The 22,851-nt window shown below is 43.1% G+C and overlaps 1 protein-coding gene and 1 pseudogene across 2 annotated transcripts in view; one reads left to right on the plus strand and one right to left on the minus strand.

Annotated features, from left to right (window-relative positions):
• The window catches only part of Lyn (LYN proto-oncogene, Src family tyrosine kinase), a 111,012-nt gene that overhangs the window by 42,251 nt on the left and 45,910 nt on the right, over positions 1-22,851 (plus strand). The window contains exons 2-4 of one of the 2 annotated variants that reach the window (XM_021222387.2): positions 16,880-17,016; positions 20,536-20,581; positions 21,285-21,390. In XM_021222387.2, the coding sequence (XP_021078046.1) occupies positions 16,885-17,016; positions 20,536-20,581; positions 21,285-21,390 (284 nt within the window). In that variant the 5' untranslated portion in view covers positions 16,880-16,884. The remainder of the gene's footprint in view (positions 1-16,879; positions 17,017-20,535; positions 20,582-21,284; positions 21,391-22,851) is intronic. The other variant, XM_021222388.2, reaches the window with a different exon arrangement.
• On the minus strand, positions 2,779-3,369 carry LOC110338578 (annotated as a pseudogene).

Raw genomic sequence — 22,851 nt, forward strand, 5'->3', positions numbered from 1 at the left:
TGTGGCAGAGGCAAGCAGATCTCTGAGTTCAAGGACATGCTGGTCTACAAAGTGAGTTCCAGGACAGCCAGGACTACACAGAGAAACTTTGTCTCAGAAAATTTATATATATATATACACACACACACACACACAGTAGTTGTTCTGCCAGGTTACATATTGCTGATAAAGTCCTGTTCACTATGTGAATTTGTTGATTATATGAACAATCTCAAGGCTACATTATCAAATGTACTTTGCTTTATTGTTTTTATAAGCCCTGTCTAACTGTATGTTTATTTCTTATAAATGACTATGAGCATATTAGGAATAATGACTATCATTAAACATTAATAGCGCTCCCAGCTCTTATCAGGCATTTCCTCAAGCTAAAAATGTAGACATTTGATAATTGTCTCAAGATTCAGTGAAATTCTCCTTCGTCCCTCCCTTTCTTCCTTTCCACCCTTCCCAGCCCCTTAGACTCTGCCCAAGGGCTTCGAGCAAGCTGAGTAGCCCTGAGATCTTGGTAATTGCAAAGGCTGTTAGGTGTTGAGGGGCTCATGCTGAGCTGTAGAACTTTTCTTGTAGAAATGCTTAAAGTTAATAGTCTTTGTAAAAATAATTTTTTTAAGAATTGATGTAAAAGTTTTCAGATTGCTACCTATTCTGTCACAACACATTAAAAGCATTAGTGGAGTGAAGGCCAGTTTTAGAATTGTAGAAAATTGAGCAGAAAGCAGAGTCCCAGTACAGCCCACTCCAATCCTCCTCCCCAGTAACCAAATTCCCATAAGAGCTTCTAGCATTGCTGCAACGCCTGTTACGTTAATGAGTCACTACTGATACAATGTTACTGGAAGTTCACAGTTGTCACTTTTGTTTGGTTGTTTGTTTCAGTTTTTGTTTTTGTTTTCCCTCTCCCCGAAAAGGGTTTCTCTGTGTAATAGCCCTGGCTCTCCCAGAACTCACTCTGTACACCAGGCTAGCCTCCAACTCAAAGACATTCACCTGCCTCTGCCTCCCAAGTACTGTGACTGAAGGCATACACCACCATGGCACAACAATTGTCATTTTTTATGTTATATATCCTACGGATTTTGAAAAATACATAATAACACGTCTCCACCACAAGCTCCATGTAATAAAGCCAGCAAAACATCCCAGTTCATCTGCTCAGAGCTTCCTCCTCCCGGTCCTTGACAAACACTGACCCTGTTTTCACTGTCTCTGTACCCTGCCTTTTCCCAACTGTCCTGTGGTTGGAGCACACAATAGGGAGCCATCTCTCGTCTCTCGTTGGCTTATTTCCCTTAGTAATAAGCACGAACAGCACCTCCATGGACATCTTGGTTGCTTCTGTATTGTTGTCAATTATGAATAAAGATTCTATTAACATCCACGTGCCGATTCTTAAGCTCTTTAGCCTATCAATGAGTGCAATTGTTAGACTGTACGGTAAGGAAAACTTTAAGACTGTTGCCCAGAGTCTTCGGCTTTTTCTCTATGTCCCCAGCAGTGAATGAAAGTTCCTGCTACTCCTTATCTTCCTGGGCAATGTAGTATTTTAGGAGCTTGCCAGTCTCATACATTTATGGATAGCTCACTGTTGTTTTAGTTCTTAGTTCCCCAATACATAATGTGAAGTATCTTTGCATGTGCCACCTGCATGCCTCTTTACTTTTTAATCACACTTTCTATCGGTAAGGGGCGCTCTTGAAGGCTAGAGAACAACTTGTGGAAATCGGTTCTCTCCTTCCATCATATAGGTTCAAAGTACATAGCTCAAGTCTCCGGGCTTAGATACACGTGTTTTTGTTCACTGAGGCACCTTGCTGGCCCCAGTAGAGCTTTTTGATTGATTGTTTGATTGATTGATTGGTTGGTTTGGTGCTTGCTAAAGTCTTTCATATATTTTAAAAAATGGGTTGCTTGTTTTCTTTCTTTCTTTCTTTTTAGTGTAATACTGTTTATTTAACTTCAAAAACATTTCAGCATTCTAAACATACAAAAAAATAACAGAATGTTGCAAATTGCGTTTAGGCCCAGAGGGTTCTTGAATTTCCATTGATGCAGTAGTTCTTTGCTTTGCTGACAACGATGAGTTCAAATTTTTTTTTTAAAATATGTAAAACCTATGGCACTTAACTAAAGAAAAAAAAAACTCCAAACACTTCTCATGCCAGCTGACCCCTCCCCCATCCACAACTAAGAATGTCAGCAGAATGCTATGCCACTATATACTAAAACAGGACAACCTGAAGCTAAATGGAGGCCCACCGCAGTATCAACAGGTCCAGTTCACAGTGCATGCCCTGAGCTACGGCCCCCTCCAAAAGGCATCTTTGCCTCACAGCCTCCACACCAAACAAGGAGCATCAAGAATCTGTCTGGGTTGTTTTGTTCTCTTTACAAACTACAGATACGTACAGTTGACAACTCAGGATTGCTTGCCAGTAACCATATAGTTAACACTACCTTACGAGTTGAGAACAAAATGTCAGAAACATCTTCAAATGCCTTGTCACACCAACAGCAAGGTGCACTGAGTGAGGAGGACTGGAGAGTGCCCTTTCGTCTTAAAAATGTTTGGAGCTATGTACAACTTTGATACAGTTTCAGGGTGCTCCGGACACCCACGGCCACTTCATGTAAACCACTGAGACTTTGAGAAACTACAATATGATTGTGATCAAGTTTTGTAATTAAACCTAACAAGGGCAATAGACAGAATCAAATAAGAGATGTGTCAACCACAGCACTCTCTTACTCTAAGGTATTCACAAGGAGACAGAGATTTTATTCCTCCTCCTCCTCCTCCTCCTCCTCCTCCTCCTCCTCCTCCTCCTCCTCCTCCTCCTCTTCTTCCACCTTTTTCCTGGCAACTTTAGCAGGCTCCTTGGCCCCATCAAACGTCCCTTTAGACTGACAGTCAGCAGCATCCTTCTCATACTTCTCCTTCAGCTTTGCTGCCTTGGTAATGTAAGGCTGCTTTTCACTGTCACTTAAGTTATTCCACATGTCGCCTAGCTTTTTTGCCACATCTCGAATGGAGATGCCAGTGTTTGTGGATTTGATCTTGGGGAGGAGTTCGGAGCAGAATAAGAATCTTTTGGGGGCATTTCGGTCCTTCTTCTTGCCTCCTTTAGCTGGTCCATAATCTTTCATCTCCCAATCACAGCATACTTTATCTGCCTTTGCCATTTCATCAAACTTTGATTTCTCTTTGCTAGACATGGTCTTCCACCTCTCAGAGCACTTCTTGGAAAACTCCGCAAAATTGACTGGAACCTCTGGGTTTTTCTTCTTATGTTCTTCCCTGCATGTCTACACAAAGAAGGCATAAGCAGACATCTTGCCCTTTGGGTTCTTAGGGTCACCTTTAACCATCCTGACTGTATTGTTTGCTAGTCTCGCTTGTTTTCTTATTATTGATTTTTTAAGACTTCCTTTTATAATTTGATTGCCAGTGTTTTATTAAAGAAAAAACTTTTAAAAAGATTTTTCTTCCTGTTGTGGCTTCGCTTTCTTTTCTTTGTTTCTTTGATCTTTCTTTTTAAAGATAGGATCTTACCAAATTACCCTGGAGCTCTTTAAATAACCCAGACTGGTCTGGAAGTCCTCAGGATCCACCAGAAGCTGCCTTCTTAGTGCTAGGATAAAAGGCATACACCTCTCTGCCTGGTCATCTTTCACTTTCTTAACACTGGTGTTTACAGAACAGAAGTTTTTAATTTTAATAAACTTCAAATTTTTCCTTCTGTAGATCTTATTTTTAATTTGTATATTAAAATTTAGCACCAACCCATGTTCTTCTGTATTTTTTTTCTGTTATCTTCTAGTTTTGCATTTTACATTAGATCTGTGACTGAGACTGGAGTAAGGGTTGAGTCTGGGTCATTATCTTTGCCAGCCCTGTTATGATGTTCCATGTGGCTGGTCTGTTGCTCTGTACTGTTTGTTGACAAGATTGACTCTGTTTGTTGAACCACCTTTAGTCCTCTGCCAGAGACCAGCTGGTTATGTGTGTGTGTGATTCTATTTCCGTCTACTATGTCATTTTAAATGAGTTTCTTTTAGTGAAAACGAAATCTGAGTTGCTAATCTTGGTTTGGCTCTGGGGGGCCCGAAGCCGTACTCTGAGTCATTCATACGCACACTGTTCCGTCTATCATTAGCCCCTGATTCTACTTTATATTTAAGGCCACAGGTAGGCAGGCAGTATTGTCACCGAATGTTTCAGGGTTCGTTTCAGCAGGCAGCAGGCCTGTTTGTCTTGAGGACACCTCTGTTAGAGTGTCAGGTATCTGTTTAGACAGGTCCTCTCGTCATGTTCTCGCATGAATACTTAAACTACAATTGCTGTTAAGAATTATTAATAAAGCCCTAAGAAGGCTCAGTAATCATTAACTTCTAAAAAAATAAAAATGGAAGATTCTAAGCCAGATGTGGTGCTGCGTGCACACCTATGACCCCATACTTGGGAAGCGCTGTCTGAGCTACGTTGTGGGCTCTGTATTAACCTCCACCCAAGAGCCATTCCATAGTAAATATCACAGAAAGATTCAAGAGAGCATGGCTCAGCAGGTAAGAGCATGAATCACTTCAGCAGAGGACCAGAGTTCAGTTCATAGCACCCATGTTGGATGGCTCACAAACTGCTTTTAATTCAAGTTCCAGGAATATCCATTCCCTCTGGCCTCTGTGGTCACATACACATACATGTACACCCCTACACACACACACACACACACACACACACACACGCACATATACACACACACACACACATACATACATACATACATAGTGAATAAAAATAGACAGGAGCTTTTGAAAATTGGTTAAAATTGATAAGAATAATATTCTCAAGCTATTAAAATAATGACAACTCTCTTGCATTGAATATGAAAGTGCTTAAAACTTATAGTTGAAAAATACAGGCATTGAACTGGTTGTCTTATAAACCAAAATCCTAAAAGAGCTGACTTTTATTGAAATGAAGTGTAAGAACTGGTCTGCATTTCTATAGCCAGTGAGCAGTTATCTGGCAAGTAATTTCTGTATGGTATTGGAAATAGCCCCCACAATAAATGTTCTGTTACAATGAACATTGTGTAATGCACCCCTCCCCCAGTAATTTTCTTAGAAATAATTTATCCCTAGAATGGTTCACGTCTGGCTAAGAAAGGTCCACATTCTATTGGCCAATCTGACCATAGCTCATTTGCTGCCTCCTGCCATTCCCAGAAATCATTTTCAGCTGAAGAAACAAGAATCTGGAGAAGAGTGAATTCCTTTGTAGGTGACTCGTAAGCTGGATTTAGAAGTCTTATTCACTCTCCTTGATTTCTTTGCTCACCTCTCTCATGATTGTCTAGGTGTCCCTTTTTCTTTAGGACATTCGTTCTTGAACTCCTTCCAGACGTCCAGTGAAGCAGTGCTCCCAGGGATTTGGTGAAGGTTCTGATAGGCAGACGAGTTGCTGCATTTAGGGCTACAGTTTCAAGCTACCTCAGCATCAGCTCCTTTAAGCTGTCCATGGCATAGCTAACTGCACAGTTCTGGATCTATGGCTCTGTGAGAGTCCTGTGACACAGAATAAAAACAACAATTTGAAATTCGATAGACTACTCTAGATAGAAGACCGGATTTAAGTCTAAAAAAAACCTAAATTTTAAAGAATGCATGGAACATGTACAATCTTTGTCAATTGCATTATTTTGGTAAAAGGGAATAAAAATAAACTGAAAATAGTAGTACCCAGCTAAAACATAACCCTAGCATCTGGAGAGTAGAGTCCTGAGGATCACAAGTTCAAGGTCACAATCTCACAACCCTCTTTCCCCAAACTACCAGTACTGAAACACACACACACACACACACACACACACAAATTCTAACACTAAAGATAAAAGTTTATTCTAGAGCCAAATTTGAGTGACCATGGCCCAGAAACACAGATTTAGGTTACCCCAAATCTAAAATTTTTATGTTTTTCCAAAACCAAGAAAGTCATAAATCAAGGGCAATTTGTACCTCTGTGTACATCAGAGAGGTAGTTAGCAAAAGCTGTGGGAAGCCTTTCAAAAGATCTGAGATGCTGTCTGATGGCGTCCGTAGCTTTGGGGTTGGTGAGTAGTCTGTTAATAAATTCCGAAAGGTTTCTGCCTGTTAGTCAAAGGATGTTAGTTCTGATACAGAGGTGGTCAAGGAATGGCGAGTCCAGGGGCTAAAGGTGGAGATAAGACAAGCCTCTGGGCCTGTGGCATTCCAGTCTCCCGACACCACTACAGCTCTATCAGTCAATCCATCTCTGCAGACAGGGCTTGTTTCCTGGAATTGTCACCAACACCAGCTACTCAGGAGGATTGTTAAGTTCACAGCCAGCTTTCATTCCAAAGGTCAAGGCTACTCATGGCAACTCAGTGAGACACTAGGTCAAAATAATAAGTAGAGTACAGAAGGACATATGGTTCCTGTGCTCACAGACAGCTCCAGAGAAACCCGAGCTATTAAACACCCAGGCGGTTTCCTTCAATGAAAGAAATTGTCATGGGATATCCATCCAGGAGACTGGTAATAGATTTGTCAATACCTATTGATCTTTGCTATTCTGCGAGGCCAGCCCTTACCGAATCCCCCCCCCCCCCCCAGAATCTTGAGCACTGTTTTCCAGTCTTTTGAATCCATCTTCAGACTTACTACAAACCCTCCCTCCTCAGTCCCAGGCTCCGGAGCACTGTTTCTCAATCAGTCCAAGCCATTCTCGGGGTTCTCTGCTAAAGAGCAGTACCTTATTGTGATCATATTCATGTGGCAACTTATTTTTCCAAAGTTTTGCTGTGTTTAAATGTGTAAAAAAACAAAACAAAACAAAACAAAAAAACAAACCACTTGGAGTCAGACTCCAGAAGTTTTGGCCGGGCAGCAGCGAACTAAATCAAGATGAACCCAGCTTTAAATCTTACCTCACCCGGATTGTTTTCCTGTTGGCCGTGACACTTGCAGGGACCCCAGCCCCCCAACCTCCCACAAGAAAAGGAGGATTGGAGATGAAGCTAGAGTTACAGCATGTTTTTGGCATACCTGAAGCCTTAAATTAAATCCCTGGAATTACTAAAACGAAATAAACTAGCTATAAGCTTCGCTGAACCAATATCTCATTTTAAGGTAGGGACATTTAAAATATATTTGGTTTATTATTTTCAGTTATTGTTACATGGTTGGATTTGTACACGTGTGTACAAATGATCTTGGATGCCAGAAGCCAGGCTAGACTCCTGGAGCTTCAATTAAAGGAGGTTGTGTGCTGTCTGACATGGGCGTTAGGAATTTGACCAGAGACCTCCCCATGAGCACCAAGTACATTTAACTGCTGAGCCATTTTTCCTTATCCCTGAGGTAGGAACATTTTTAAAGTCAAGTTTCCTTCTGCAAGTTCTATCCAGAGAAGCTTGCCAGCTTAAAGTATCAAGGTCTTGAGGCCCAGCGGTTAAGAGAGGCTCCCAACATCCATGCTGGGCTGCTCTTGACACCCTGTAACTCGAGCTTTAGGGTATCTGATGCCCTCTGCTGGTCTCTGAAGGCAACTGCACGCATATCTACACAGCACACACTTACACATACACAACACTAAAGTCTCCTGTTCAGTAGGTTCTAGTATATTTCCCACAATGCACGCCATCACCACTACCTAATTCTGGAGCCTATTGCGTTTTCTGTGTAGCTCTCTACAGGAATTTATACACTGCAGTTCAGCATCAGGAAAAAAAATAGGGTTTTTTTTTGGGGGGGGGGAGGTTGGTTTTTTTGGTTTTTTGTGAGTGTGTTCTCTCCTTAGCCCTCAGAGTAGCAGTCAGTGGGGTTAGTGTCTCGATTTGTTGGCAGAGTCCTCCAATGGAACTGGGCTGTCTTCCGATGACTCCGACTCTGTAGGAGAGCAGCCTACCCCTTCAGGCTCCTTCTCACTGCTTGCCAGTCTGACACCGGGGAGGGGTGGTTCTCGCACGGTTTGGGGAAGAAGTCTCAGATTCCTCCACGTTTTGCGTGTTCTATATGCTCTTACCGAGTTGGTCTTGGGCATAGAGTGGCTGCTGAGATTTTGCTGAGCACTGCTGATTTGGGGGAAGTTGTACAGATGCTGAGGACCTCTGGAGTCCCCTGAAATACTTCCACAGGCTCAGTGAGGAGAGATGAAAATAGACCCTGGGTCTTTGGTCTTGACATCCTTTCCACATCATGAGGAAAGCAGCAGCCACTGCTTGAAACTGGGTTACCTCTCTTTTCTGTGTAGATGTTCTTTTTTGCAAATTCCTCTCCTGTGATCCCTTTCCCAACTAACCACTAATAGAAACAGAGTGTGGCATAATCCTGTGATTCTAGTGCTGAGAAATTAAGGGAAGCATGATGTGCCTCTACATGCCCAGCACTGGGAAGTAGAGGAGGCAGATCTCTGTGAGTTCAAATCCAGCCATCCAGCCTGGTCTACGGAGTGAGCTCCAAGGCAGCCAGAGCTACAGTGAGACCCTGTCTCAAAAAAAGAAAAAAAAAAACCATGGAAACAGACAGAGACATAGAGAGGGAGAAGAGAGAGAGAGAGAGAGAGAGAGAGAGAGAGAGAGAGAGAGAGAGAGTGAGTTAAGGGAGAAGAATTGAAAATTTGAGACCAGCCTGGGATAAACAGTGAAAACTTGTCTTAGAAGAACCAAATGAAACCATGAAATGATGGGTGTGGGCTGTGGGAATGCAGGCTCTATCCCAACTAGTCACTCTTTCCTCTATTCCTCCCTTTCTCACTTCTTGTAAGTAGCAACTGCCCTCTATTCTCACCCCAGTCACCTTACCAACACTATGGCTCACCTCCACCCCTCTACCCACAACCCAGCCCATCTTGCTTCCATCCTTCTCTTCCTTCACCTATAGCACTTAAACCCTAGGGACAAACAGAAATCTAGTCAGCTCTCTGGATAGACTCTAGGCTTGAAGGAGGAGCCTTCTCTTTCTCTCTTCACTTCCTGTCTCATGGGAGCTGGAAAGCAGCTGAGAAAGGGAGTTTGTCACTGTCCAGGAGCTCCTCTTTCTGCTCCTGTGGACAGTCCTCAGGAAACACAAATTTTCTCGGTGTCCATATAGCATCCCCATCAGCAGAGCCATACCAACAGTTACTTCACAGCCCCAACTCACCCATCGGACGCTACAGGTAAGGTCACCGGCCCAGCCACTACGGCAGCCCTGGTTTTCCGGGATATGGATGAAAAAAAAAAAATCAGAGACGTTTGGAATGATTACTGAGTTATGTGAAGAGGACCTAGCAATATGCTTTATGGCTGTCTCCTTCATGTGGGGATTAGGAACATTCTGTCGGCGGGCTTGTTCTGGTGGGGCCCTCTCCTCCTAAGCTGGTTGTATGTGCCTTTTTTTTTTTTTTTTTTTTACCCTCTTAAGTTTCATTTCTGAAAGTGAAGTAGAAACGGAGCAATGGAAGGAGGGTGACCATAGGGCCTTGCTGTGGTCATCGAGTCTTGCCAGCGATGCTTGAATCAAACTGACTTTTGAAGGATGAGATCTCTTCTTGGGCTTCTGTCCTCTTTCCCTGTCTCGGCTCCTCACTCAGGAAACTCTCAGGAATGAGGCCTGTCCAGAGAGGCACGGAGGCTGTGGTGGGTGTAAATCAAGTGCAGATTTGAAGCCAGATGAAGCAAGTTTTGAGACCTTGGATGACCCGGGATGGGTTCTCCCCGGGTTGGAGTGACCATCCCTTTCCCCCCCCCCCCCCCCCACCTTAGAACCTTGTTTCCTCCTCTGCGTTTGCCTGAAGGCAAGTGTTTGCTACGGTGCAAGGTTAAGTAAGAGGAAGTCGGACATCAGGGCTCCCGAGGAGCCCTTAGGTGAGAACTGGACTCAAACTCATGACCTTTCTGCCTTACCCAGTACTGGGCTTTCGGGTCTGTGCTACTGCAGCTAGCAACACAGTTTAAGTCACAAAGGGTCAAATTCTAGTGGCTTTGTCTTTAAATTTTAAGTTGTAGGATTGTATGGATTCTTCATAGAATCATATTTGGTTATAATACTCATGATTGTAAAATGGAATAGACTAGAACACAATAGAAGAATATGATAATAGAACTAGAAAGAAAAAATCTAGAATATCAGCTCTCTTTTCTCTCTCTCNTCTCTCTCTCTCTCTCTCTCTCTCTCTCTCTCTCTCTCTCTCTCACTGACAGCATTCATTCTGTAGCCCAGGTTGGCCTCAAACTCAGAGCACTCCTTTTGCTCCAGCAATCTCAGGTTCTAGGATTATGAACATGAGATAACATACACAGACTGACAGATTTCTTAAGGAGGAACTGACATCCCACTTCCTATTTGAGGTCTCAGTTCTGCTAATATGAACTATGGAAAACTTGTCAGTTTGCCCTAATGCAGTGAATTTCCCTAGAGGTGTCTATTGGTTTCTGTTTAGAATATAAATAATGCTGCTGTGAACATCCTGATGTCCTCTAGGATTTCTGGAGATCCCAGAAGCAGAGCCCAAGGTGTCTAGATGCATGGTGTCTTATCCTGTAGACAGCAATCCTTAGTCATTATTACAGATAAAGCCCAAGGATACAGGTTGATAAGCAGGAGTTACAGTCTAGTAGTCTAGAATATTGTCTTTGGTTTAAAGAAAATCATTCATTTACTATTCTGTCTTTTAACTGAGGACTACCTATAGTTGCTCTCGTGAAAGAATATTCTAGCAAGAGACAACATCAGCCTACCAGTTTTTAGGCGTTGGTATGTGCTCCTGTGTGAGCAAAGGGCTGCCTATCCATTTGCATCTCTAGACGACAGAGCTGAGCTTCTACAGGGAACCCAGACTTGTCTTTTGGATATGTCAGACCCTGAATGATAAGGAGTTTTAAAATGCATACTTTTGTTTTATTATTTTAATAATATCTTTTATTTATTGACAGTTTCACACAATGTAACTGGATTCTATCCACCCCCAAATTCTTTCTTCTTTTCCACAGACTTACACCCCCCCAATATATTTTCCTCCCACCTTCATGCCCTCTTCTTTCTTTTGGAACCCACTGAGTCTCCTTTGTGAAATATTGATGTGAAAAATACTCAACTCGATTTTATGAAGGTAACTACAGCTGCTAGGAGTCTCTAGAAGGCCACGCCATCCTTGACCTCTGACATTCTTCCCACCCTCACCTCCATGGTGTGTTCTGAGCTGTGGAAGGGACGATATAGACATCCCATAAGTCATTCAGCTGTCACTCAGTCTCAACACTTTGACTAGTCACCAGTCACAGCACTGTCTGAGGCGCTCTGCAAAAACAAGCTTTTCTGGCCAAGATTGAAAATAGCACTAAGCATAAATATTTTAAAGACCGTTTGAAAACTTGTCCAGTTAGCAAAACAATAGGAGTACATTCCCTGACTTGGGCCTATGAACCCCCAAGATGTGAGCTTTTGACCATTTCTATAGCACTAGATATAAATTCCCTGTTGAGGAGCAGAAGGGTCTTCATTACCTCCCGACCTACATTCCACTTTGCACAAGTGGTAGCACCTGGTAGATTGGAACTGTAGCATTCGGGGTTCACCACTGGATAAGCCAGTGATGTTTCTCCTCCCTTATAACAATGTCTGACACCATGAGAGCCAACCAGGATAAAGAAGAGTTTTCAGGTCAGTTCAAGCTGTATTTTTCTATGTCTTGCACCCAAAGTGGGTGATGTCTCGGCGATAGGACTTTACATGTAGCTGCGGTAGGCAACCAAGAACAACGACTGTAGCCTGTGTCCTTTGGGGGCTTTCAGGGACCTTCTTGATCAATAACTCATAGGGAAGTAGCTCATGCCTGGCACTAAGTAGGAATTTTACTTAGTAATTAATGTTTCCTGGAGAAGTACTACCTATCCTTAGCGGATATCTGCATTCAAAATTGCTTTAGAAAAACATACTATTTTTATTACATTTTTAAAATGGTGTGTGCTCGCATGCTGCAGCGTACATATAGAACTTCTCTCACTGTGTAAGTCCCAGAAATGAAACTTAGGCTCTCAGGCTTGGGGCAAGCACCTTTGCCTTCCGCGACCTTCTTTATGTCATTATCATATTTTTAAATTGGCATACAAAGTAATGATTTTTTTCATAAGCATTCTTATCCATTCTCAATCTTAGTTAATACTCCCACCCCCTGTAAAATTAATTTTAAATAAAGTGTCTGTATATTAAATGTGCCTCTATTTACCATTAGAAATGACATGAGGCAGACTTGGGTGTCATAGTACATGCCTGAAATCCCAGCACTGGGGAACCTTAGGCAGGAGGGTTGCAAGTTCAAGGCCAGCCTGGACTACATAGTAAGTAGTATAAAAGAAAAATGTATAATACCAAGAAGTAATGCACAGAGCATCATCTACCAGATTTAATTAAGTCCATTGAGTACAAGTTTAGAATTCTTGCTAGGGACCCACAGTGTTCCTGAAAAAGGCTTGTCCCTTTCCTTTCTCCGGGTGAGTCGCATTATCTCCGAAGTGAACATGCAGCTGGGCTAGATAAGTCACCCATGGCAAATGCAGGCACATTGTGTTTGCCTCAGTTTCCTGGCCTGACTCTCTGATTTCATTGTATTAATCTCATCGATTCTGATGGTGAAGCACTGTATAACATTTTTAGAGGCAGCCTATGAAAATGATCTATTTTAGTGTAATTAGCGTACAGTAAAGTAGTGTCGTGTGATTTAGTAAAACACCTACTTCAAGCAGTTCTCATGTGGGAAAATGGCAAGCGCAAGGACTGTGGCACCAGCTTTGGTGCTCAGCCTGAGGCTAGCCTGAGGTCATGCAGAGGGCAAGCCCCACTGAACCACTCCCCTGCTGCAGCTAGGTGCCAGTCTTTAACTTCTCCCAGAGCCAGTTCTGGTCTCTATAAAAGGAGCATCATAATGCTGAGGACGGTGAGTCTCTGCAGGGATTAAACAAGAAACACTAGCACATCATATGTTTAGTAAAATACGTCAGAGGTGCAAATCAGCTTGGACTGCTCAGATCCTTGGGAGCTGTGTAACAATGCTATGATGGGTTTGGCAGGATTGCTTTTTTGGGGTTTTCTGGTTCTTTCCTGCAGCACAAGGAGCTGCAGGACCTGGTTGGGTTTGTATGGAGGAGCCCAGTCCTGAGCTCTGTGCTTGAGGGCTCAGTCCAGACCCTGGGGTGTGCTATTCTCTTTGGTCTTTCTTTTCACTCTTTGTCCACCACGAAGAATGAACATTTGGTTCTGGGTTCATGGTGGGGATGATGGGCGGGGGAAATCACAAACTACAAGCAAATAACAATCTGACGAGCTGGTCCAGGCTGACACCCTGCACCCGTCCACTTTCTACTTTACGTCTGTCTTCCACTGACAGGACACATCACTTCTTCTCCAGGTCTTCCTCGGGTCAAAGTGCCTGAATAGAATTCCCCTGCTAGTTGTGAGCCCAACTCAAGTGTTTCCCATGAAGTGATGTCAGAAAGTGTTTTCCACATCTCTGTGTCAGTCCAGTTAGAGAATTTCTGTGGCTCCCTTCTGGAATGAAGACTGTGCTGTAGCGAGACTGTTTAGCATGCCACAGGAATAATGTCTACCAGCAAGCATTCCTATAGCATCTGTCCACGTACACACGCGCGTGCACACACACACACACACACACACACACACACACACACACACACACACACAGACAAGCTACTTATTTTTTAACATTTTGAAAATCAGTAAACTTTGTTCTGTACCTTCTTGTTTCCTTTTTTGGAGACAGGGTTTCTGTGTGTAAACCTTGCTGTGCTGGACCTTCCTCTGTAGACCAGGCTGGTCTGGTTCTACACCTGTTTCTGCCTCCTGGGATTACAGGCGTGCACCAGCACCAGCTGACAAAAAAACTCAATGAATTTTATATATCTGTTTATAATAGCCACCTACTAAATTTACCTTTTTGAAAATTTCAAATCTACAGAAAAGATAGAAAGGCATGTCCTTTTGCAGGTGCCCTCATTTTCACGCATCTGTATACCGTCTCTCTCCTCCAGCTCCCTCTCACTGTGGTGGAAGGATCTGGTATTGCAAAGATTTTAGCCCTTACCCCTGCATGCCTCGAATCCTACATTTCCAAGGTACCTTCATCAAATCTATAAAACGGAGACAATTCCTAAGATTGTTCTGGGACCGACACACTTCCCCCAGACTTTTCTGACTGTGCACACTGTATCCCCTCAGTCCCCTTTCCGGATTCAGTCAAGGGCCACGCCCTTTCCGGATTCGGTCAAGGTCCACATGGAGTTCTTGTGTCGTCCTAGTCTCTTTCTGCAGTGCTAGGATGGAACCCTGACCCTCATGGGTACGCTAAGCTATGTCCCACCCCCTAGTTCCTCTAGCATGGAGTAGCTCTGCCTTCTTTTCTCTAGAGCAGTTCCAGGCCAGTCATTTGAGAACAGGGCAGGCACATTTTACACTTCTCCAACTTAATCTGTCTTCTTCCCCCTCCTGTATTTTCTACAAACTGTTGCGTTAATTCTACTCTAGAGACACTTCTTTTGTAAAACAATATTAATAATTAATTTTTATGAGACAGGTTCGAGATTATAAGTGAGCTTCGAGATTATAAGTGAGCCGCCATCCCTGCTTCCAAACTGCAGTTTTGGAAAGGGCTGTCTGGAGTCTTTTACCACACACACTGCCTCCCATGAAAGCAGAGCCTAAGAAGGGGTTCACCCTGTCCTTCCTTCTGATACTTCTCCTCAGCAAAGATCCATGCGGTCTGTTAGCCCAGAGCTTGCCATCTGCAGTGGTACACACCTATGCCTTCTCTCAGGTGCGGGCTTGAGCTGGGTGTGACTGCTCACCTGTAATCTCAGCTTTCAGGAGCCAGAAATGGCTGGCCACTGTGAGTTTAAGGCTAGCCTGGGGGATAGAGTGAGTTTCAGACCAGCCTGGGGGAACAGAGTGAAACCCGTCAAAAAAAAATTTTTTTTTAAAGGAGGAGGAAAGAAGGAAGGAAAGGAAAGGAAAAATGGGCTTTGAGCCCCGCCTGGAGCAGCAGTACTGTTTTGGTGTTAGGAGCAGCAAGGCAAACTTAGCAGTAGGGATGGGAGGGGTGGGGGTCCTGTTGGGATCTGAGAAGCCCACTCTCTGAAGCTTCCGTATGCTCAGAGATACAGGGCTTTCCTGTCACCACGTATAAAACACCATCATAAGGAATGGTCCGTCGGACAGCACTGTTGGGAATGGGTAGGGTGAAGAATGGACAAGGGGAACAAAATTGTGCTTATTTACAGATCAACTCAAAAAAAAAAAAAAAGTCTCCATTTCAGAAACTTAGGCTATGAAAAGAAGAAGAAAGTCTGTTTTGAAGCAAAATGCTTGCTTCCCCTTTGTTCTGGGAACTACCGCTTGCCACTTTGTTAGTTTGACAGAGGAGTGGCCCTTCTGAGAATTCTCACCCAGGGTGTTGAAGAGATGGAAAAAGCATAAGTCCCCAGAGCTAGGCAAAGCCTGTAGGGGCAGGACAATGTCCCGAGCTACACAGGTTCCACTCCTGCTGCCTGCCACGTAAGAAACCAGGGAGCAGAGCCAGGAATTGAATCATCAAGCCACACATTATTCAGTGAGCTGGCAATCTCAGAAGACAGTGGGTTAGTTAACATCCTGAAAAATCTCTTCCATCCGATCTCCAGCCAACAGATTGGAGAAATGGGGTCAAACAGAGGTAGCCAGTCACCCAGAGCTCAATCCTGCTGCGCTGGTCCAGTTGGCAGCCAAGTTCCTGAGATATCAGTGACGTCTCAACCTCTTGTTCCCATCCCCACACTCTCCACCCATCCTGCGGCTGTTTGCGACCCACAGGCACTTCTCTTTTTTTGTTTTTCTCATTTTAATGTTTTTTTTTTTGAGATTATAATATATACATCATTTCGGGCACTTTCTCAAAGACCGAGCCAAATTAGTTTCTATACCAGTCTTGTACTCCTTTGGGGGAATCGGGTCTGTAGTCATGGCTTGTAGGTGATGTCACTGTGTCTTAAGTACTGCCACCTTTTCTGGTTTGCAGGCTCAGATGTCTTAGAAGGGAGCCTACCACACTGGATCATCTGAATGACCCTTCAAGCATTTTTACTCTCAGACCTGTGTCTCTTTCATTTCCAGTCTTGACAAAGGCACCGCCATGTTTGTAGTTTCCTAAGCCCCTCACAGTAGACTCCCGCTGGTGAAGCCTCGAGTCCTTTATCTCTCCCTTGCACACTCCAGAAGGGATGTGTCAGTTGTCTTTAGGGAACACAAACGAATCTGATGTCGTCATACTCACCATGGTCCTCTCTCTCCATCTCTGACTCCCAGCCTTCCTGCCTGATCCTTCACTAAAGGGCGACCTCCTCTTGCACTAGTTCTTGGGACCAGATTATCCAGGGTCACTATGGCTGCGTCTGAAAACTCTTCCAGAGGCCCCTTTGCCGATTTGGCACCAGATTAAAAATCTGTCTCATCTCACTCCAGGAGCTTCCTGGAGCAGCTCTTTCTCTTCTTGCCCGAATTAGAAGTTCTTTCTTTTATTGGGACTCATGTCCTGTGTCATAGATTCACCAGACCATACTCTAGTGCCAATTCTCATTTTCTGTAGTAGGAATTGTGTTGGGTTTGGTGTAAAGGTGACGCTCAGAAAGGAGTTTTAAATAAGTGAAGCAGGGGGCAAATGAACAACTGAGATGTCCTGCTTTCAAGCAGCATCCACCTGTGAGATTAACCAGTGTGTAACAACGAATAAAAGCATGTTCTTTCTGCTCTTCTTTAATACCTAGATTTGAGTGGCTTTCATCCAATTCTGATGGATTAAAAAAACAATGCCATTGCTTTTCTATTCCAACAGGAAATATGGGATGTATTAAATCAAAAAGGAAAGACAATCTGAATGACGATGAAGTAGATTCGAAGACTCAACCAGTACGTAATACTGACCGAACTATTTATGTGAGAGATCCAACGTCCAATAAACAGCAAAGGCCAGTAAGTAGACTAGTCTCAGAGGAGAGATCCCACAGCAGGATCAGAGCATGGCTGTGCAGTCTAAACCCCAATCTTTGCATGCAAATATATACACATATATATATGTATGTGTATATATACATATATTGATTACACAGACCCCAGATAATTTTATATGCTTTACAACTTAATCCTTTGAAAAATGTGTAGCGATTTTAGAGATAATCTGGCTACTTACTAAGTGATAACTAGATCTTGAGTTGCATTTTTCAAATCTAGATAAAAGTATCTTTAATGCTGCTAATGAAAAGACCCTAGCATGTACCCAGACCCGTGTGACTCAGGATAGATGCTCTGGGGACCAAGGATTTTCTGGATTTAAACCAGAATCTAAAACATATGCTAGCTAGTGTGTCTTTGGGGTATTACATTTTATTCCTTATTGTCTTTTCTTCAAGTGGTCTAAAATAGTACAAAGACTAAAATCGTTATGATGTGTTATAGTGGAGTAAAAGGTTAAGAGAAAGCATATCTGATTCTGCCTCAACACTTCACCCGCATGTCCTGATTAGAAACTTTCTGAGTGACGTGCCACCTGCTGTACTTGGAAAAGAAGTGATGCCAAATGTTAGGGACATAGGAGAACTCAGAACTTAGGAGAGCTATAACTAAATCTGCTTTGCTTTGGAGCTTGTAACCTGGCAAGCAGTTTCTCGTTGGATGTCTGTATGCCATCCCATTACCCAGTTTTAATGGACTGGCTTGGCATTTAAGCTGAAAACAAGTTATTCCAGTTTAGGTCAAATGCCTTTTATTATCAGTTTGGCAGGCATGGTGGTACACACCGGTAATCACAACAAGTTGGCAGCAGAGGCGGGCAGATCTGAGTTCGAGGCCAGCCTGGTTTACATTGCAAGTTCCAGGACAGCCAGGGCTACATGTAAGATCCTGTCTCAAAAAAAACAAAACAGAATTTTCAGAGTTTCTCCAGTTTGACCTATGCTTTTAAATGGCTCGACATTTTAGACTATATTGTCATTGTCTAGCGCTGCCGAAGGCTATTGGCTAGCCCGTCTCCCTTAGCTATAGCCTATCAGAATCAACTGTCATCATTTAGACTGCTGGGTCAGAGTTAGTTAAAGAGAAGTGATGAATGGTGACTTCATTGCACTATTAAGTTCTTTTAGAGAGTGTTTGTGTATAGATACATTATCAATATATCATGTAAAAATTGCACATAGAGGAGCTGGAGAGATAACTGTGATTATGAGCAATGGCTGCTCTTCCAGAGGACCTGACTTCAGTTCCCAGTGCCCACATGTCAGATCACAACCATCTGTAGCGCCAGTTCCAGGGCATCTGACACCTCTTCTGGCCTCTGTCTGGACCATGCACACACATGGTGCACAGATATTTGTGCAGGCATGATGCCTATCTTATAAAAATAAATTTGAAAAACAAGGATAGAAAACGTATCCACACAAACTGAATAAGATTATTAAGAGTACTAGTAATTTGGTGATGCTGAATACGTGCCAATATAAAATTTAAAAGCAATTTATATAAATATGGATATAGAGTTATATTCTTAAACAAATGTAATGAATAGAAAGAAATGTAAGAGTAAAGAAAAGTTAAAAGGTAGTTTTCTTGTAGACTTTAAAGTTCTCATTAAAAGTTCTATTTATTTCTCGTAGCAAATGCTGCGGTTTTTTTTAATGTGCTTTAAAAACCTAAAAAGTTTTTTGTTTTGATTTGCTTTTTTTGTTGTTCGCTTGGATCTGGCTTTTGTTTTGTTTTGTTGTTTTTTGTTTGTTTTGTTTGGTTTTTTTTGTCCAGGTGTTATTTATTTAGGAAAGTAAAGGAGATTAGTTTTAAAAAACAAAAACAAAAAACAAAAAACAAACAAACAAAACCTCAAATATTCAGTCTAAAAAAGATTACAAGTAGATTGAAAAGCGACAATGAGTGTATTTAAAATCTTTCAGTTCCCTGCTGCTCACCAGAAGAAAAAAAAAATAGTTTAGGTCTCCTGTGGTCATAGGTGCTCTCCATGGGCCGCTTAGCTTGGCCTCAGCCTATGACCATAAACAAGACTCAGCCTTTGCCACATGTGAGGAATATACGCTCCCAGTTGATTACAAAGGGCTCTACAAGGAGGTGAAGTGCAACTGTTCAAGAGAGAGCTAGGGTGATGTCCTGGGGGGTCACATGTACGTGTTTTAGTCTTACAAAAGTGTTTTACAATGGGCTGGAGACCTTCAGTGCACACATCTCAGGACCCGCCTAGCCAGCCAGCAGGTCGCATATAAAAATGTGCTTTGCTGCACTGTAGGCTAATCTCTCTAGTATTCACAGCTGAGCTTGCTGCTTTCAAAATTATCTAATTTCTTACCTAATTGTCTTCTCTAATTCATAGAAAATAGGATGTGATTCTTAATTATGCAACTGTAAATGGCTAAAACAGCAATATACAACTACTTTACGTCTTGAACGTTAGTATGGATCCATGATTGCCCGCTCCTTCAGTCCCTTCCCTCGGTGAATTTGAGATTTCAGGGGCTCACTTTCAGCAGAAATTTATAGTTTAGTATAAACCACTTTGGCCGTGTTTTAGTAAACACTCACCAAAGAGTTAGTAGCCACTCAAAGAGATGCAGAGGGGTGAGGTGGTTTAAAATCTGAACCCAGGCAGGACCTTCTTAGAAGAGATCACCAGGCCTTACCTACCCCCCCCCCTCGCAGTGATCTTGTGTGGAAAGGATTTAGAATAGAAGGTACCTCGAGTGATGCATCCTGCTGCTGCCATAACTGGGGGATATCACTGGCCCTGGACAGAGTCACTGTTAGACAAGAACGCCTAACTCAGTTGAGCTTATGTTTATCTGTTAGTGACAGATCTGATCAAATGTTTAACTAAGTTCAGGAAACATGGAGATGGGCTGCTGACAACCTCTAAATGTCACCAGGGTCCTGTCACTCCTGTGTGTGCTTGTGCTGGCCCTTCCTACTGTTTGGTTTCCATAACTGCTGTGCCTCCAACATTTAGTTCTTTCTAGGCAGAAAGATGCACACTGTACCAGGGCCCTACCCAAGCAGAGAGCTTATGGAATGCCCCTCCCCTCTCAGCATCTCAGAGGACTGTGAGTCTAGAAGCAGGGATCACACTGGGCAAACTGTCACCCCAAAATATTAGTCTCCTGTTAAAAACATGAGAAACAATCCTTGTACAAGGATTGGCGTCTAGACCCACCTCAGGAAGCCCTACCCACTCGGTCTGCTGACACAAACCAAGGGCTACATGTCCAGGAAAAGCCCTGAAACAGACTTGCAGCTAGGACCCTGCTAATGACATCATCAAGCATGAGATCCTAGCTAGGAGCCCTTGCATCATCCTATAGGGTTTTGCTGTTTGGCTCTTCTTTCTCGTTTAGTGGCTGCACATCTAAACCTCACTTGCTGCCGTTAGGAGAGTGATATTCATGCGAGAAGAAAACCACGATCGTGACTTTTGTTCCTCTAACAAATATTCTTCCATAGGTTCCTGAATCTCATCTTTTACCAGGACAGAGATTTCAAACAAAAGGTATGTTTCCTTACCAACATAATTCATGTTTTGTTTGTCATTGAGGAAAAGTATACGTGACACGAGCTTGTCACGGTTTCAGTCACTGTTTTCAGTGTCAAGTTCTGAACAGGAAGTACACATTGCTGTGCAAGCGTCACCAGCGTTCATCACAGGAGGCTTTCAGTATCCCCAGTGGAACGCTGTCATTAAGCACTCCCTTGTTGCTCACCACGCCCTTCTGCTCTGGGCAGCCAGCATCACACCCTCTGTCCTTATGGATTTGATTCTATGTAACACATGCAACTGGAAGTATGGTCTTTGTCATTTTTTGTGCCTGGCTCATTTAACTTAAAGTTTTCAAGGCTCACCCATAGTTCATTGTGTGTCATCCTTCTTAAGGATGACTAATCTGTGTATATGTATATTCTACTCTGTGTCTATGTCACATTTTGTCCATTCCACTAATGGACACTAGAGTGGCTTCTGCCTATGGAGACCATGACAGTGTTGCCATGATCATGCGTATATCCTTTCCTAAGCATGCTTTTGAAGTTACAGTAGATTGCTGTGGGTCTTGGTGTATGTGGGATGCACCACATGTCATTTACAGGTGGGAAGCACAGAGCTTCACTCCATGGCCCTCTCTCTATTGCTTCCTCTCTTCCTTTGTGTTTATGTTGATAGGTTTTTGAAGGGCTCTGCTTGTATCTTTTGTTCTTAGATCCAGAGGAACAAGGTGACATTGTGGTGGCCTTATATCCTTATGATGGCATCCACCCAGATGACTTGTCCTTCAAGAAAGGAGAAAAGATGAAAGTTCTGGAAGAGTAAGTGTGCCCAGGTCCCAGCAACCAGTTGGTCCCAGCTCCCTGCAGGCTGCTTGCTTCAGCACCAGGAGCAGAGCGAAAGGAGCTTCCCTTTTGAGTGTGGTGGTGGGCCCTTCTATTGTTTCTCGCACCAAGGACAGGCACTGTTTCTTTCTTAGCCAAAATGCTACCAAAGATGTTTGGCTCTGTGGCTTGCTACTTAAGATGGCCATTGTAGAGTTCTGGAGATAGCTCAGTCATAGCCTGAGTTAATTCCCTAGGACCCACATCTTAAAAAAGAAAACATTGGATATGGGAGCACTTGCTTGTGGTGGTACAGCATCGGGGAGGTGGTGACACACTCCCTGAGGGCTCTCTGGCCAGCCAGTCTAATCTGCTTGGCAAGATCTAGGCTTATGAAAAAATCTATACCAACACCTAATCTATGCCTATACCCAATCTATACATATACCTAATCTATACCTATACCTATACCTATGCCTATTTCTATACCTATACCTATCCATATCTATCTATAGCATCTGAAAAATGACTATAAGGCTGTCTTTTGACATATACACACATGTACATACGTAATATATACCTGCAAACACAAGTGCACATTCATGAACATGTATACACACACACACACACACACACACACACATACACACACACACCATACTCACCACAATCCTGTGACTTAGATACTACCATTTCCATTTTAAGTGTTAAAATTCCCAGGAATAGACTGAGTGACCTTTCAAGGTCACAGAACTATCACAAGAAAGGGGCCACGTTTAGATGCAAGCTCACACTGACACTCCGGGTCCGCACTTAGTGCCTTCTCTTCAGTTAGGGGTCTCCAGTCTCTCCCTCTTTGGCAGGTCAGAGTCAGAGCTGCTTTATGCAAATTCAGTACAGGAAGGAAGTTAGACTTAAAGCGTTCAGACTTCCTTGTTCTCCCTTCTCACTGCCCTGTGGCCTGACCAGGGTCACGCATGTGAGTCAGCACACAGGGGCCAAGCGAAGGAAACATCCAAGCAGTTACAGGGAGTCACCGAGAGCTGAGCAGGACTTTCTGATATGACTGTAGTATCACATCCTTAGAAATCACATCACCTGGCCCATGAGCCTGGTCTATGCTATATAACCGCCCTCCATACTTCAAACCGTCTCTGGATGACTTTTCCCGTCTAATACAATATGGTTGTGATTGTTACAGAAATAGCCTTATGCTGTACTTAAATGGACAATAATAAGAAATATAGATATAAAAGTTTTAGGTCCTGAGAAGGTTGCTCAGTGGGAGAGAGCTTGCCTAGTATATGCAAGGTCCTAGGTTCAATACCCCAACATGTAAAAAAAAAAAATTCAGCCTAAATATTTCAAATAATTTCCATCTCCAGTTTGCTCAGTTTGAGCAGCATACACAGGCTGCCTGTGTGGATAAACAGTTCACATGTACAGCTCAGATCAAGA

This window comes from Mus pahari, chromosome 22 (genome assembly GCF_900095145.1).
Source record: "Mus pahari chromosome 22, PAHARI_EIJ_v1.1, whole genome shotgun sequence".
Classification (NCBI taxonomy): Eukaryota; Metazoa; Chordata; class Mammalia; order Rodentia; family Muridae; genus Mus; species Mus pahari.